We start from the raw sequence: 17,072 nt of genomic DNA, 5'->3' as shown, positions 1-17,072 counted from the left end.
CATTGATAAGATCTCAGTATCGGTTTATACATAGAGGTCTCGGGCTGCAATCATGAAGAAATGCATTTAAACCTTAACAGTCAGCTACAGTCAAAATGCAACCGGACTCTCATTGTTTGCATTGTTTTCTTGTGTTGCTGATTTGTCTATCATGGATGAGTGTTGTCTGCTGCATCAGGAATAAAAAAATACAGTATAATGTAATTTATGGGAGATTCTCTTTGTCTTTGCCTGCTTTGGGATTAATGCAGGTAAAAGAAAAAGAAAACAGGGTTGCAGGATTGAGAGCGCAGCCTAAATGAAACCAGAAACAAGGACAGTAGAGGCTGTTTTAGCCTACACTTATATTTCTAAATCATTCTTGTTTTTAAAACAGAACAAAAACATAAATTCTAAATGTTCTTGTGACAGAGTGTTTCCAATCACACATATCCCTGCAATGGATTGTGATGTTATGAAAATGCTATGCAAGTCACCTAATTAGACATGATTAATGGAAGGAAGGATGGAGGGAGGGATAAATGGAGGGATGGATGAAGGGATGGATGGATGGATTGAAGGATGGAGGGAGGGAGGGAGGGATGGAGGGATGGATGAAGGAAGGATGGAGGGAGGGATGGATGGATTGAAGGATGGAGGGAGGGATAGATGGAGGGATGGATGGAAGGAAGGATGGAGGGAGGGATAAATGGAGGGATGGATGGAAGGAAGGATGGAGGGAGGGTTGGAGGGAGGGATGGATGGAGGGATTCTCTATGTAAACAAACACTGACATACCACTAAAGCCTGTTGCAATGCTTCATATTTTTTTCTCTCTTCTTTTAAATGCTAAAAATCAATTTAAAAGTGTTTTTAGAATTCTAGACTGCAACAGGGGACGACTAGATGTGATTCCATTAGGACAACATACTGTCTCTCTATGACACACGAGTAAATCATGTACTTTGGCTTTCGATAAACAGTCAATCCTTGTTATTGTGACAGTAAGGAGATTTTAAAATATGACCCGACCAAAGTTCTGTTTTACCATGGCCTCATCTGAAACAGCACTGTAGAAGTTGATATTCGGCTTCTTGACGCCGGGTTTGTTCTTCCTCTTCTGCTGCAGCTCATACTGTGTTGACGTCTTGATGATGACCTGAAGCAGAAACAATGTCAATGTAAATCTACAGAGGGAGAAAAAAAGAAGCTGCAAATTGTTATTTGCTTTAAATTATGGTTGGAATATGTTTCCGTTGTGGGTCCAGAGATACTTTATTGTATTCACTGAAAATTGCAATCAGTTGCAAAGGCATCTATTCTTTATCAAAGCTTTAAAATACATTTGGAAGCTTTGTGTTTGACATCAACATTAACATCCAACCAGCCGATGGAACAGTCTGTACTGCTGATTGCTTCTTCTGACCAAACTATAATCCTGTGGTACATTATGCATTCAAAGAGGTGCTTGCATTGTGAAGGCTGCTGAGAGACATATGAAAGCGAAGGTAGACACAGCAGTCTCACTTTATGCTTAGAATCCCCGGGATCACGAGCACCCTCTACCTTGAGGCACGAAAATCGCATGCCTTTCATTCATTCATTCATTTTATCCATAAAATCGCGGGTAGCCCTGGAGCCTATCCCAGCAGCCTACGGGCGAGAGACAGGGTACACGAGAAACACGTTACACATATACAGTTTTACATTATATACATCAGCTGAATTATGGTAATTTAGTTCATACAGTATATCTATAGTGAATAACGTCCTACAGAGAGACAGCAATGACCTAGCAGTCCCTCTGGTGGGTTATCAATCATCTATCAGCAAACACTCGCTGGATTAAAATGACATGAATCAATTTTGAAAGTAATCACTGATCATAAAATAATGAATTTAGATTGCTATATTTGCCATCACCTTGGAGGGAAGCATAATCGCTAGTGGTTTATTCAACCCAACAGTCTAAACATGTGGGATTTACCTTGTATAGCTCAACCCGATCTCATATAGCCCAGTCAAAGGGTTAATCACTGACACGCCACACCTTCATTAATGATTCTATTTTCGCTCTTCAATCAAATGAAATGTTGGAGGAGGAGGTGAGGATCCACCTATCTGAGTCACATGGTGCAACACCTCAGCTAAGGACCCCACAATGATGGCCTACGCAGAACAGAGGGCAAAGAAACTACAGTATTTACTCTGCAGCATCAAGCCCTAAAGTAAAGGAAATGGGTTCTTGACCAAGAAAATGGGTGTTTTGATTTTTAGAATAACACTGAAATGCGCTTTCACAAATATTTTTAAATTCTAATATCAAGATTAATTTAAGATTTTTATAGCAGAGCAGCCATAAAATAACTGTCAGAGTCATGCTTGATCTGTTTGAGCAGCTTCTGATCAATGAAAAAAAGACTCTTGACTGTTGGTGTCCTTGGTGAGTGGGTGCATGCTGCTAAATGTTCTTCTGTGCTGGCCACTATTTTTCGTCCAAAAGTTTATTGTGGGTATACCTATGATGAATCATCCTGAAGGTATGATGACCAAATGAACTGGGATTTACTGTCAAACACATTCAGCGCCACTGAGGCTGCCAATGGCATGTTAAAATGTATGTTTTATTCACTATTAAACAACATCACAAGAATTATATGATTATAAAATAAACCATTAATTTTTGGAATTTAATAAAGTCCTAGATTACCAACTTGCAGGAAAGAAGACATGTTTATTCCTCAAGTTCTGCAGGGTTCCGCAGTCGTTAGGTATAAATAACCCTGTTCAACCGGTTAGAGACATATGATTTCATAATAAAAGTATGAATGTCATTTTTGACTGTTTATTCACTGTAACATATAAATTTATTACTCGCATTTAATCATGACAAGAATATATAGATTAGTGGAGATACTGCGCAGCATCACAGGCTTTCCTTTGTGATAATAGAAGACAGAATAATAACTTACCGGGGTTTTCCCGTGCCGTCTTGTCTGTCTACGGAATCGGACCAACGTGAAGCCAACGAGGACTTGGTGTGAATGCCGGTTGCCGTGGTGATGTGTGATTCACTGCAGGACTGCGCATGTAATTGAGTGGAGTGCTTTTCCGTCCTCCCTCGCAGGAAACCAGCGTGAATGCGCATCTCAGGAAATTGCGTTTTGTCTGCAGAAAATAATCATATGCAGGTTTATCTGAGTGTTCTTTCGTTAGGACAGATCCCCGACGCTCAGAGGTTGTGAATTATAAATCATATAAATAATTATTTATTCAACCACATTTCGTATTTTCTAAGAGTCATAATTTTATTTTTTTAAACCTACAATAAGTGTGTATTGGCAAAAGGTCAAAGGCCAGCAGATCTGGTACAGTTTCGAAGCCTTTAACCTCCTAACTGATACCCCTTGACCTACTGGACCAGAGGAATCTGGACCAGAGGAAAAGATGATCTGCAGTGGAGGAGTTTTTGCTTTTGCCTGTGCATGTGATGAGAGAAGTGAGAGACAATAGTGAGAGACGATAGTGATGTGTTTGAGAATGAGTGTGAAGAAGGAGCCAGACTTGTCTGCAGATTTAGATCACCCTTTTCATAAAAAGAGGGGCCATGCTGTTTTCCTCTTCAGCCTTGGCTGACTGTATGAATTCATTATGACTGTAATGGAGCATTCATCCAAAAAGCAGCACTGAAGCCTTTGTTGCCCTCCTGCCGATCCATCAATTGGGCCTACATTTATTATTTTGACCTTTCCTTTGCAGGGCAGTGACATCAAAGTGGATTATCTATTTGTTCCTCCTCTGTGAGAAGGTCGGCTTGACAACTTCACATCTTTTTTCAGAAATTCTTAAAGTTTTATAATAAAACCAACAGACAAATACTTATTTCTAAAAGCTGTTTTTTATGTGAGGCTAAGCAACGAAATTTGGCAGTAGTGCTGCAGTAGATACTAGAATTTGCTTCTTTTGCTTCACTGAGTGTCCAGTGTTTTTAACAGCCATGAAGTTCCAGCAAAATGGATCGGTTTTTTTTTAATTTTAATATGATGTAAAATATTATAATTAATATATTTGGCAACATTTGGATTACTTTATTTAAACAATACTCTGCGTCCATATGCCTTCTGATCAGCGGGCTCTCTCCAGCTCCAAAGTCTAATTGTCTGTGTCTTCCAAACACCCTCGTCCCTCTGAAGAATATAACATATCAAATCACAACATCTAAATACACACAGTAAATCAAATTCAGAAATACAACTACCAACAAGATCAATAGTGAAGTGCCTCAAATGAAAATGTGATAATCATATTAAAAGGAGTTACATGGTTGTACATAACAGCCAATTGAAGCGGATACAGTGCGTGTCTAAACCCTCATTATAATTAGTTGTATTTATTATTGTATTTTATTTTATGAAAGAATAATTAAATAATCCTAATTGTCTACAATACATTTATATAACTCTACACTCCTTTTCATTTTTACATTTGACTTAATTTTGATTTAATAGAATAAGCCAGTTTTGGTGGATTTGTTCTCTACTATATGTCTGCTGTGCATTTTGTTATTCACCTCGTAATGTGAGGTGAATAACACAAAAAAAGTGAATCTTCCAAGATTAAAAAAAACTAAATAATAGAAAGCACTTTAAACTGATGATTCTCAAGTCAGAAATTCACGTAGTAAAGGGGTTGTCAGAATTGTCGTCTGTTTTACCAACGCCATCTAGTGCTTTACGAGTCACATGACCAGTAAAGAGGAAGCTGAGCCCAGTAGCAAACTGTTCCTGTCATGCACGTTAGTTCAGATGATGAACTATCACAGAAGTCATTGCAAGGAAAGAGGTATCTCAACATCAGCTGTTACCTCATCATAAGGAGATGGAACTGCATCTGCTTTTAGATACAATCTTTAAAAAAAGTAAGACACTTACAAAAAAATGTATATTGTGGCGAGCACTTGGTAACGGGTCTCTCACCCAGTGGGCATGGTTTTGTACCCATAAAGTTTTGGCACTCTTATTCAATCATTCTTGATTTGGCAACTGACGAGTAAAGAGCATTTTTGTCTCCGAGCCATTCCTCATCCTGCCACAATATAAACCTATCAAGTTTTTTTATGAAAACTTCATTGTGCATAATGAAATATTTACATTTAAATTATATTTTAGGGTTAGGGTTAGGGTTAGGGTTAGGGTTAGGGTTAGGGTATGCATTTCATCAATTGTCCATCCATCCATCCATCTACCTTCATCAATTGAATGTCTGGAAAACACAAAATTACTGTGTTACAAAATTACCCTTTGATACAACTTGATACTACTACTGTACTTTTGACAGCAAATAAACCTTCTCCACTTCATCTTGTCCTTTGCATCATCCTCCCCAAACACCAGCCACTCTCATGTTAAACCTTGATACATTGTTTAAACATAAATAATCTGGTACATTGTAACTTTTTCCTCTCTGTGACAACAAAAACATTTAATGAAGGTAAATAGATTAAAATAACTGGCCTTATGCTGCTGTCTACTGCAGTAGTTAAAAAAAAAAAAACTTATTTCAAAAAGGGAACATCCACTGAAATTATCATCATCAACTCAACTGGCTAGTTTAAAAGAATACAAATAAATAAAAGAATAACCTCATCAACATAAACATACAACATAATTTATTTTTCAGTAGAAATTATGTCTGACAAAAAAAACCATGTTAACCACAACTGAATTCTAGTCTAAGGTGTTACTAAAGACACTTTATCATAAAAATGTTTTTAAAAGTGTGTGACTTCAAGAGCTGCAAAAAAAGGCCTTTGTTGACATGATAAAAATGCAACAGGAAGTCGACACTTTGAATGGATTATGCGTCGTTTTCTTGTATTTTTCATTATTTTCATGCTTAAGAGGCCCCAGTGGAGGTTTGCTCACCAAAAATAATCTCAAAATAATCTCAAAATAATAATAATAATAATAATAATAATAATAATAATAATAATAATTCTTCCTCTGTGGTTATGCTGATAAGTATCCGGTTTCGCGCTGCGTTGTCTCTGCGCATGCGCAGTGACCTTTGCGTTTCCCGTGGTTACTGTAAACAGCTATGAAGATGGCGGTGTTGTGTCCTGTGCTTCAGTACCGGTTGTCAGTCTTTGAACTCGAAGCCATTACAAAACACAAGTCAAGCTAGTCCAGCGCACACAGTGCGGTATGCATCGAACCAGACAACAACCATAAGGAAAACAAAACCTCTCACACTGTGTTAATGGTAGAATAAGAAGCTAAGTAGCTAAGCTAGCTCACGCCGAACCAAACGAACCAATGTCAATGAACGCATTCAAATGAAACTATTTATTTTATAGCTCCGTTTGAATTTCTTTCATTTAGCTTCAGTTTTCAGAATGACATCTCAGGACTTTAGGACGCTGGCTTACACGAAAAGCCCCAAAACATCGAAAAGGACTACATTTCAGGTAAAACCCAGATCGTGCAGTCTGAACAATCAACAAAAGAGAAATAGAGTCACCCCCACTCCCCATGAAGTATCACGTCAACCTGAATTTGTGTTTTTGTAGGATGAACTTCAGGCTGCTGTCACAGCCAGGGCAAGTAAAACCGCAACAGATCACTTCTACTCTGATGAAGATGAAGATGGTAAGGCAGCGCCTGGCATAACCACAGAACTCTGTCCGGCATTGATGTTCCTTCTTCATTAATTAATGGTACTTAAATGGAGATGTCAGGGAATTTTTCCAGTATTAACATTTACTTCTGGAGACAAAGAAAGTTCCAAATTTTCCACGGTTCTCAACCATTCATATAAGAAGAAATGCAAAGATGAAGTAGAAAATGTTTGCTTTAGATTGTTTTGTTGTTGATAAAGTATCTATATTTTTATCTGCGGTATATATTTTGTATTTCACAGATTTTCTGAATAAACTCCTCCACTTGAGAAAAAAGAAGGCCAGTGCGTTGAAGGCTAAGAAGAGTAAAACCAGAGCCAACGACTTTGATGTTTCAGATGATGAAGGCGACCCCGACAGAATAAAAAGAGTTTCATTTCTGAAATCCCAAAGAATCCGCTCTCCTTCTGACGCCACGGCAACATCAGAGTCACATGATAACAAGCTTCCTGACCCATCCGTCTCTCGACACGCTGATGGTAATCACTCTCTTTCCTCACAACACTCCAAGGACGACACACGATTCAAAGACAGCTATGGAGAGCCCGCTGATCTTCATTTTGCTAAAGAGAGTGCACACGAATCTCGTTCATTCCCAACATCAGAGGATACTACAAAGGACACGCCTTTACCTGCTTTACCATGTGACGACAGCGGGATGGAACGTCCAGATTCTGGTGAGAAGAATGTCGTCAGACCCCACTTTAATCGACAGCTGAGCTCAAAAACATGTCCTCTGCAGGTCCTGTTTTCAATGTTTCATGGACAGAAATAAACGCTCCATGTTGCTTATCCACTGTTATTATTCAGGTAGGGCTCCTGAAAAGGAGCCGCCAATGCCGAGACCAAGGGAGAGAACTCTTGGATTGAGGAATCACGATACGAACGAGATTGCTAAAGATGGCAGACCGCAGACTTCCTCTGCATCCATTGACACGTCCAGCCATATTGCTATAAGGAATTCCAGTCCAAATGTATGTCACGCTGATCGGCTATTCATAATCTTAAACGGCAGATAATAAAGAAACATCTTCCAATTATTTGTGTTATAATTTAGCTCACAGAGGGGGAAGACGCAGCTCCATGTAGCCTCAGGAAAACTTCCAGCGAGGGTGAACAGCTGCAGCTCTTCACCAAGTCCACAGCCGAGTCTGCATCTAGAGGTGAGATACGGGATGTTCAGCCTTTTTGGTTCTTTTTCTATTTTTAACTCCTGGATCTGCTTGTTATTTAATGTATTTTTTTTTTAGATGACTTAATTTCTGATGACAGTAAAGAGCAGGAGAGAAAGTACTCCACATCATTTGAAGAATTAAATGTAAGTCACTCATTCTTATGTGATTGTGGTTGTCTCATGTTTGATACGATCTGCGTCCTCATCTGTTTATTTTCACTCATTAGCTGCTTTACTGTTTTCAGCGAAGCATCGGCAATGATTCAGATCAACTTTCTCATGGCCATGAAAATCTATGCGACACTAGGTAGGTAAATTATCTACAGCAGCTAACGGGCCTACATATTTATGGATAAGAATGATTAAAGCCTGACTGGACATTGTTTTACATTAATTAGGATATCAAGATCTCCCTTGAAGACCTCCAAGAAGCCTCGGAGTGTGTGCTCCAGGAAAGTGGAATCAAGATATCTGGGATCTCTCAAAATTCTGGATAGTGAAATCTCCCAGCATGAGACAGAAACAGCAAACTCGCTCAGAGCTAACGTATATCAGGTCAGTGAGAGATGAATGTGTTGTGTTTTTGTTGTTGTTTTTCTTTTATACAATCGGATATAAAACATTCAGTGGAGGAAAACACTTGTAAAGGTTTTACTGTGTCCTGTGTTTTATGGTAAACAGTATATGCATCAGTACAGTTCTCCTATACCCACTGCAGAGAAGCTACACCTTATGTTGGTAGGATACATGGAATATGGTCTTTATTAGTTGGGATTTCTGATATACACTCAATTAAGAATGTATTTTTTGACTACATTATACTATGTGTCTTTATTAGCAAATAAAATGTGTATTCTAAAGAACCAATTTGGAATTGAAATGTACCATTTTCTAAAGTACCAGTAGTTAAAATAAATAAAGGAAGCATTTTCCGTGGCAGTACTTAGTACCGATAAAGGAATACAGTAATACCTTGACATACAAGTATAATTCATTCCTGGACCGAGCTCGTAACTCAAATCACTCGGATGTCAAATCAGTTCTTCTAAAATAACTGAAAACAATTGAATCCGTCCGGGTTGTCTAAAAACACCCAAATCAGCGCCAATAACGATGGAAAAGGTGTTTTTAATTGCTATATAGATACACACACAATGATATACAGTATTATTTTAATATAAAATTTGGTTTCCTGAGTTTCACCTTCACCATCGTCATCATGCATTTTTTTCTTCTCACTTTCATTCTTACCACTCGCTTTCTTTGGACCCATCACTTATAAGGAAAACTCACAGATACAGCCAAAGCCATGTAAATAATGGAAACAACACGGGAGACGAGTACGGAAGGTGGTGAATACCTAAACTGAACGCGTGAAGCACGCTTGCAGCGCTCGGCCGTTTAGTGGAAGTTGCTCCTGTCTCGGAACATTCGTATGTCGAGGTATTACTGTACTATCTTATCATTTAGCAGAGGATTGCTTCCATTCAGTGGAGTTAAAAGGGCACCATTTTCCTTTGAGATGTGGTGTAGTTCAAAGTTGATTATGATTTGAATATATTTTCTTAGTAAACATTACATTCCAAAAGCAGTCATTCCAGGCCTTTGGAGGCATAAATCACACTTAGTTTTTCTTATTATTATATATTATATATATATATTGCACATGTATACTGTATAGCGCTTTGTTCTGTGTATCATTATTCAATTAAAATACCATGTTGTCCTAAAAGAACTGGCTTCAAAAGAATAAGGAAGAGTTAAGAGAGAACATGCTGCTGAAGAAGAAACAAGAAATGCTAAAGGAATCTAAAAAAAAGGTGAATTTTCTTTTCTATGAATTGGGACTAGAGATCACCTGACCAAACTCGTCCAGAACATTATTAAATACATGCAGGTTATGTTCATGCCTGCTGCTTTCCAGGAAGAAGAAGCGAGGAGGGAAGCTGCTGCTGCTGCATTCGAGGCATGGAAGGAAATTAAAACGGAGAGTCTTAAAGGGAAATCCGAAGAGAAGCAAGATAAAATCAAAAAAGAGCAAAGGAGGATTCAAGAGAAAGAAGGGAAAAAACAATCTGCTAAACAGGTATAATAATTGTTTGAGTGAATTATTCCAACAGATATGATAAATCCTTTTGTGGGAGGATGTATGTTAATGAGTAAAGTGGAAATTACAGGTGTTTGAACAATGGAAACATCAGAATGATCAACGAGGCAAAGACAAGCACAGAAAACAGCGAGAAGCTGAAAATCATCTTATGTTGAAAAAGCAAGAACAAGAGGCGGAACGAAAAAGACAGAGCATATCTGCCTTTTCTAACTGGTGAGTGTACGGTCTTGACTTTTTCATTGTTATTTATATAGTTAACCCTTTAAAGCCCGCACCATGAAATAATCGTTAGAACACTCTAATTTTGGGAAAATAAGGTCTTAATGGGACCTTCTGACAAATTAGTCAAAAAAAAATTTTGGTGCACTAATTTATGTCACTTTTGCAAAATCCAGAATTTTTTTCATGGAAAATGCAAGATGCATGTGTTGGATTGTATCTATCAGCTTTTTCAAAATCCTGAAAGGCCATGTGTATCAAATGGCAATAAAGGGATAAAGAGTGATAAAACATGATCCACCTGTGCACTGACCTCTGCTAATGCAAAGTTTTATGTGTAATGTTGCATTTTTTTAGACTCAACACTGTTGTACTTTCAATATTCATATTTTGTGGTGAAAATTAGTATGAAAACGTTTACAACTCAGATGTGGTGCATTTCAAATACACTCAACAGTTTATTCAACCCCGAAAAGAGCCGTCCAAATGATGTGTCACTAGATGGCAGCCAAAGCCAGATGTTAAGCTATGCTTTATCTGCTTTGGATAAATGCACTTTATTAAAGACACCAGTAATTCTCATCTAATATGAAAGGTGTGAAAAGAAGAAAGATGGTCTCCATGAAAAAGTCACAATGGAGAGTAAGGCGGTACAAAACAAAGCAGAAGAGGAACAATACATGAAAGAAGAGAGAGATCTGATGGCTTTGGAGGCGTATGAAAAGTGGATAGTAAGTACCATATAATGAATTACTTGTTAGACCAGTGATTAGTGGCAGCAAAGTTCTGTTCTATTTATTTTTTTTAGTAAAGGATAATAGAGGAGTTGTTTTCTTGTAATAAAAATGTCTCTAACAGGTACAGAAAGATCGAGAAGAGAGAAGACAGCGAGAAGCGAGGCGAATACAAGCAATACTCAGTCCACCTCCACCTTGGAGCCCGCCTAACAAAATAACACCATTTGGAAAACAACAATTAAAAAAGTAACATTACACCCTAAACATTTCTGATTGCTGTATGTTACATTTGAAGTTTTATGAAGTTTGGTTTCATGTTTTTGTTACAGTTTATATTCGCAACTAGATTTTGAAAATAAAAAAAAAACATGTATATTTCTGTTTGGGGTCATGCTTCCAATGCTGTTAAGGAAATGTTGTGTGGTAAACTCTTTGAACTAGACTGCTTTATGCAGCGGGAGACAGACAGCGAGCCCTGACGCTGGGCCGATCCGCCACCCGAAAGGCGAAGCTCTCCATTTACCGGTCGATCTCCGTTCCTACCCTCACCTGCGGTCCCCAAGGCCTCCTCACGGTGGAATGTGCTCGGAACACCTCTCCAGGGAAGCATCCAGGAGGCATCTGAAATAGATGCCCGAGCCACCTCAGCTGCCCACTCTTGAGCAGCAGTTCAACCCCGAGTTCCTCCCTAGTGACTAAGCATCTCACCCTGTCTCTAACAGGCCTGTGGAGGAAATTTATTTTGACCGCTTGCTTCAAAAAACTTGTCTTTTTGGTCAGGATCCAAAGCTCATGACCAGAGGTGAGAGCTGGAACGTAGATTGACTGTTAAATCGAGAGCTTTGCCTTTTGGCTCAGCTTCCTATTCACCACGACAGACCGACTGCATCGCTGCAGCCGCTGCACCGGTCCGTCTGTCACTCTCCATCCTTCCCTCACTCGTGAACAAGACCGCAAAATATTTGCTATTCTTTCCGCAGGACCTGGATCAGTGAGAATCGATACCAACTTCTTTCAAATGACATTTTCTCCCCATTTTTGTTTCTTTTTTTTGTCTGGATGGGGTATTAATGTATTAATGTTCATTATTAATCAGAAACATAGATAGATAGATAGATAGAACAACAATAAAATAAACAAAATTGATTTATTTTACAATTTACAGACTATTTACATGATTTATTTACGTTTTGTATTCATTTTACACACTTCTGCTAGGTTTTGCCGAAGCAAAGGAATGGTCTGGTGCTTTTACTTTGAAAATATCACAGCGGAAGTATCAGTTTCGCCTCTCTCAAAGAAGGCGGATGTATCTCGCCAAACTTTGTAGTTCGACCACGACAGAAGTGCTGCAGATTACAGAAAGGGTAAGTCTGTTCGGCCAACACTGATTTATTTGTTGATTTTATATATAATAAATAAAGAGTATTCCGGCCGGAAGATACGGGTGTCATGCTAAGTTACTTTTAAAGAAAGGAGGTAGCAGAATTAGCTCTTTGCTGAAGTTCACAGAGTGTCCAGGTGGCAAGCTAATAAATACAGTGTTAGCTAACTGTTGCTAGCAATGTAATTCAGCAGGACTAGCCTTGAGGCGTTAGAATAGAATGGAAAGCCTTTATTGTCAGGCCGGCCTTGAGTTGACAGAAAGCCCAAGCGATGGCGCAAATGCGTCATCTTCCCGCACGAGCAGCGGCATTCGGTCTGTAGCGCTGCTAATGTGGTCGAGCAGTAAAAGAGATTATTCATGGTCTTCTCTACCAGACGTGGCTAAGCCTCCATGAAAGACTCCTTCTTCTCCAGCGGGCTGTGCAGGTTCGACTGGTACTGAGTAGAGTGTAGAGTGTGCATGAATGGAGCTGTAACTACTGGGTAATAGTCGCAGTAGTAATTCATCTTCCATTAATCACGAATAGAATCCCATTGATCAGTACGTTCATTGATTAGAATGATGCATTGAATAACTGATTCATATATTTCTGTGTTTTATCAGTGATCTAAGATCTAAAGTTTTATTATTACTACGTTAACAGTTTCAACTAATTATCGATTGTTCAAAGTAAGAGCCTTTTTGTTCATCAACCGACTGATTAATTAGTTCCATCAGTATTTTATATAATGTCGAATAATCTCTTACAAGGTTTTAGGTCATCTTGAAGTAGTTGCACTTTGACATAATCTGACCACCGTGAAAATGTTATGACGAGTTTTACACTTTTCTGATGTACCTTGGCCACAGTTCTCCATTCAATGTTCCTGCTGTGTCGTGGTTATTTTTATAATGTGCTCTTTGCTTTCAGAGATGTTTCAGATAAAGGCCATCTGTTGCATTGGTGCTGGGTACGTAGGAGGCCCAACGTGTAGCGTTATCGCTAGCATGTGTCCAGAGATCGTGGTGACCGTTGTGGATATCAACGAGTCTCGCATCAAAGCCTGGAACTCGGATATTCTGCCCATATACGAGGTATCCTATCTGTGTAATTAATCAAATGAAATGAAGACTTTAATGTGGTTTATTGCCTTATAATAGGCTCATAGGGGGGGGGGGGGGGTCATGAATTAAATTTGAGATGGATGGAAACTACACATCAATTCCAGACCTCTCAGTGTTGCAACCTCTCTACGTCAAACGTAACCGGTTTAACCACATGGTATTACATCATCATGACTAGAGAGAGAATCTGGAGCCAATCATGGAGGACTCATTTTGCATGTCTATTTGTGCGATGTTTGTATTACACATTCACTGACGCCCCGTTCGTCATTTCCTCTTGTCTCTCCACCCAGCCGGGTTTGAAAGAGGTGGTTGAATCATGCAGAGGGAGAAATTTGTTTTTCTCCACAGACATAGACGCAGCCATCCGGGATGCAGACCTGGTTTTCATCTCTGTGAGTACCGTAATGACACAGGTTTCCAGTCAAAGAAGCAGAAGAAGAAGAAGAGCAATGACGCATGAGTTGAATTTTGCTTCTTCTTTAGGTGAACACCCCGACCAAGACTTATGGGATGGGCAAGGGTCGTGCAGCCGACCTAAAGTTCATTGAAGCTTGTGCTCGGCGCATTGTGGAAGTTTCTGATGGCTACAAGATTGTCACAGAGAAGAGCACAGTCCCAGTCCGAGCTGCTGAGAGCATTAGACGGATATTTGATGCCAATACCAAACCCAGCCTCAACCTACAAGTGCGTAGTCATGTTTGAGGACCGTCCTGTCATCTCTCGTTCCTCGGGTTTCTAAAGTTGGGTCATTGCTTCAGGTTCTATCCAATCCAGAGTTCCTGGCAGAGGGAACAGCCGTGAAGGACCTGAAGGACCCAGACCGTGTCCTTATTGGTGGGGATGAAACAGCCGAAGGTCAAAGGGCAATCAGAGCACTGTGCGCAGTTTATGAACACTGGGTCCCCAAATCTCGAATCATCACCACCAACACCTGGTCGTCTGAGCTCTCCAAACTGGTGAGTATAAGTACAAGATGCTACTAATAATATTTTTACAAATAACATTTCTCATTACTCTTTGCATTGTATTTAATCATTTTATCAATAACATGCAAGAAAATATTCAAATATGCTTTTAGAATGTCTCAAGGGGCATATGGGCAGGAGAGATCTGAACCAGGAAGTGTTTGTTCAATTTAAGAAAACTTCAAACGAAACTTATTTCTTTGAACGGTATCTTCTCTTTTTTTTTTTAGCTCTAAAATCTAAAACAACTTGTGTGTTTTGTAGGCAGCCAACGCGTTCCTTGCACAGCGAATTAGCAGCATTAACAGTATCAGTGCTCTGTGTGAGGCCACCGGGGCTGATGTGGAGGAGGTAGCCAAGGCCATCGGTATGGACAAGAGAATAGGCAGCGAGTTTCTCAAAGCCAGTATAGGTAAGAAACGTACCAGAAGTATTAAAAGTAAATATACATGGACAATTTATATCGGCTAAATGCAGACAACGTGTTCCTTGTTGTCTCTGCTTCTGGTCAGGTTTTGGTGGAAGCTGTTTCCAGAAGGATGTGCTGAATTTGGTGTACCTGTGCGAGGCCCTGAACTTGCCTGAGGTCGCCTCTTATTGGCAGCAGGTGAGACAACATTGAGCCTGGTGTTTCTCTTTTTTCCAGAAACTGTCTCCATACTATTCACCTTCCTTTCTCTTCATGTCTTCCACAGGTGATCGACATGAATGGATACCAAAGGCGCCGGTTTGCCTGCAGGATAATTGACTGTCTCTTCAACACTGTTACTGGCAAAAAGATTGCTCTGCTGGGCTTCTCCTTCAAAAAAGACACCGGTGACACAAGGTTGGTTTCATTTCATGTTGTTTTCCCTCAACCTTTTCCGTTTATCACCTCTTAATCCTTAGAGGAGAAATCAGAATGTCTTGTAAGCATTGAATATGCTCTTTTTTTTCAGTAGTAAGATGCCTTCAAGAGCATTTTGAATCATTCTGTGTAACATATGTAAATACGAAACAGTATGTTGACTGCCTGCCAACATACTGAGGTGAACTATGGCCTTGATCAGAGTTAATAAGTGTGTGTTTGTGTTTAAACTCTAGGGAGTCATCGAGCATCTACGTCTCTAAGTATCTGATGGATGAGGGAGCCAAACTGTTTATCTATGACCCCAAAGTTCTTAAGGAACAAATCATCCATGAACTCTCCCAGCCCAGTATCTCCGCGGACAACCCAGAAAGAGGTTTGTGTTCAACTGCAGCTCTGCAGAGGTTGCAAAGTCACTTAGCACTCCACCAAGAAGGTTATGTTTATGATGCCGTGTGTCTGTTTGTTAGCAGGATTACAGAAATACTGCTGGATGGGTCTTAGTCTAATTTAGATCCCATAAAATCTTTTAAGTAATCTGGATACAAAATATTTTGTATTTTTCCATTTAATTCTAATTGAGACTTTTTCCCTATCTTGTAAAATATGCATTCAATTCAGTCACCAAAAATCACAATCTTAAAGGGGTCTGACGCACCATCATGCAAAATGTCTTCTGGATCTAATCCAGAATGAGGTCAGAAAAAAATATTTCATTTTAACATTGAAAACCACATTTATGGATTAAAAAATGTATCTTTGTTGAAGAACATGTTCATAGCTTCCTCATAGCTTTTACCCCTCCTTGTGAAGCGGCAAATGGGGCTTTCAGCACAATGTTTCTTCTGAATGCTTCTCTGTGGCTGAGATGAGAATCCTCACTCATGAAGTCATTATTTTGTTTTTTTCTTAGTACCAGAGCTGGTCACTGTTACCTCAGACCCTTATGAGGCCTGCCAGAGTGCACATGCATTGGTCATCTGCACTGAGTGGGACATGTTCAAGGTCATAAATCCACTTTTCCTTTATTATCAACTATTTATCATTTGCTTCTTTAAAAAAAAACCCACAAAAGTCATAAATTCTCTAATTCCAACATAGGAACTGGACTATGAGAAAATTTACAAGAAGATGCTGAAGCCAGCCTTTATCTTTGATGGTCGCAGGGTGCTGGACCACCTCCACCCACAGCTGCAGGATATCGGCTTCCAGGTGACCAAACAGGAATGAAGCTACAAACTGTACAAATCTGAAATGACGTCAAAATTAACACGTGGCATTTAGAAAATCGGCAGGCAATTTGTTGACTGCTCCTCACCTTCTATTATTTTGATGCTTTTTCTGCAGATTGAGACCATTGGTAAGAAGGTGATTGCAACACGAATGCCCTTCACTGCGGCCGCAGTTTGTCCTCGTATCCCTGAAAGTGAACCTCCCAACAAGAAAGCCAAAGTCTAATCCTCACCACACCCCCACGCACTGCAACACATTCCTCTTCCAGTATTTTTATTGCTGGTGAGACATTTCGATCTGCTGTTGGTGCATACCTAATGAACAAAAGGCTGACTAATTACGCCCTGGCAGTTGGTCGAATGGGATTGAGAAGTCGGTCCTTCAGTCGTAAATCATGCAATCATAAATGCACCACACATGTAGTCTATTCCAAGTTAAAACTATTAGCATACATGCGGTTTCCCACAATATTATCTATGTAATCAGCTTGTTGCTAAGTTTGATACTGTTTTAAAGAATATTTTTATAAATCTTCTGTTAATCAGGATTAGGTGTCGATGCAATAAAATGCGATGTCCTTAAACTCGTGCCTGTTGGTCAAAACAACATAAAACAAAAAAATCAAACCAGCAAATGTT

The 17,072-nt window shown here is 39.4% G+C and overlaps 2 protein-coding genes across 2 annotated transcripts; both read left to right on the top strand.

Moving 5' to 3' along the window:
* Positions 1-6,373: 6,373 nt before the first annotated feature.
* map9 (microtubule-associated protein 9) lies at positions 6,374-11,520 on the top strand. Its single transcript, XM_068750969.1, has 14 exons — positions 6,374-6,445; positions 6,548-6,626; positions 6,898-7,332; positions 7,466-7,629; positions 7,713-7,818; positions 7,906-7,973; positions 8,075-8,136; positions 8,228-8,384; positions 9,563-9,649; positions 9,754-9,915; positions 10,007-10,152; positions 10,754-10,889; positions 11,017-11,141; positions 11,337-11,520. Exons 1-14 carry the CDS (start codon positions 6,374-6,376, stop codon positions 11,518-11,520), a joined length of 1,983 nt encoding a protein of 660 aa, XP_068607070.1.
* Positions 11,521-12,244: 724 nt separating this feature from the next.
* On the top strand, positions 12,245-17,062 carry ugdh (UDP-glucose 6-dehydrogenase). Its single transcript, XM_068750666.1, has 12 exons — positions 12,245-12,262; positions 13,193-13,356; positions 13,680-13,781; positions 13,873-14,073; positions 14,148-14,345; positions 14,619-14,766; positions 14,867-14,961; positions 15,050-15,180; positions 15,438-15,577; positions 16,115-16,206; positions 16,303-16,413; positions 16,549-17,062. Exons 2-12 carry the CDS (start codon positions 13,195-13,197, stop codon positions 16,657-16,659), a joined length of 1,491 nt encoding a protein of 496 aa, XP_068606767.1. The 5' UTR covers positions 12,245-12,262; positions 13,193-13,194; the 3' UTR covers positions 16,660-17,062.
* The last annotated feature ends 10 nt before the right edge of the window (positions 17,063-17,072 follow it).

Source organism: Brachionichthys hirsutus, chromosome 17, assembly GCF_040956055.1.
Source record: "Brachionichthys hirsutus isolate HB-005 chromosome 17, CSIRO-AGI_Bhir_v1, whole genome shotgun sequence".
In the NCBI taxonomy this organism is placed as follows: Eukaryota; Metazoa; Chordata; class Actinopteri; order Lophiiformes; family Brachionichthyidae; genus Brachionichthys; species Brachionichthys hirsutus.
Note: the sequence above shows the minus strand (reverse complement) of the source record. Positions and strands in the feature narration are given on the sequence as shown.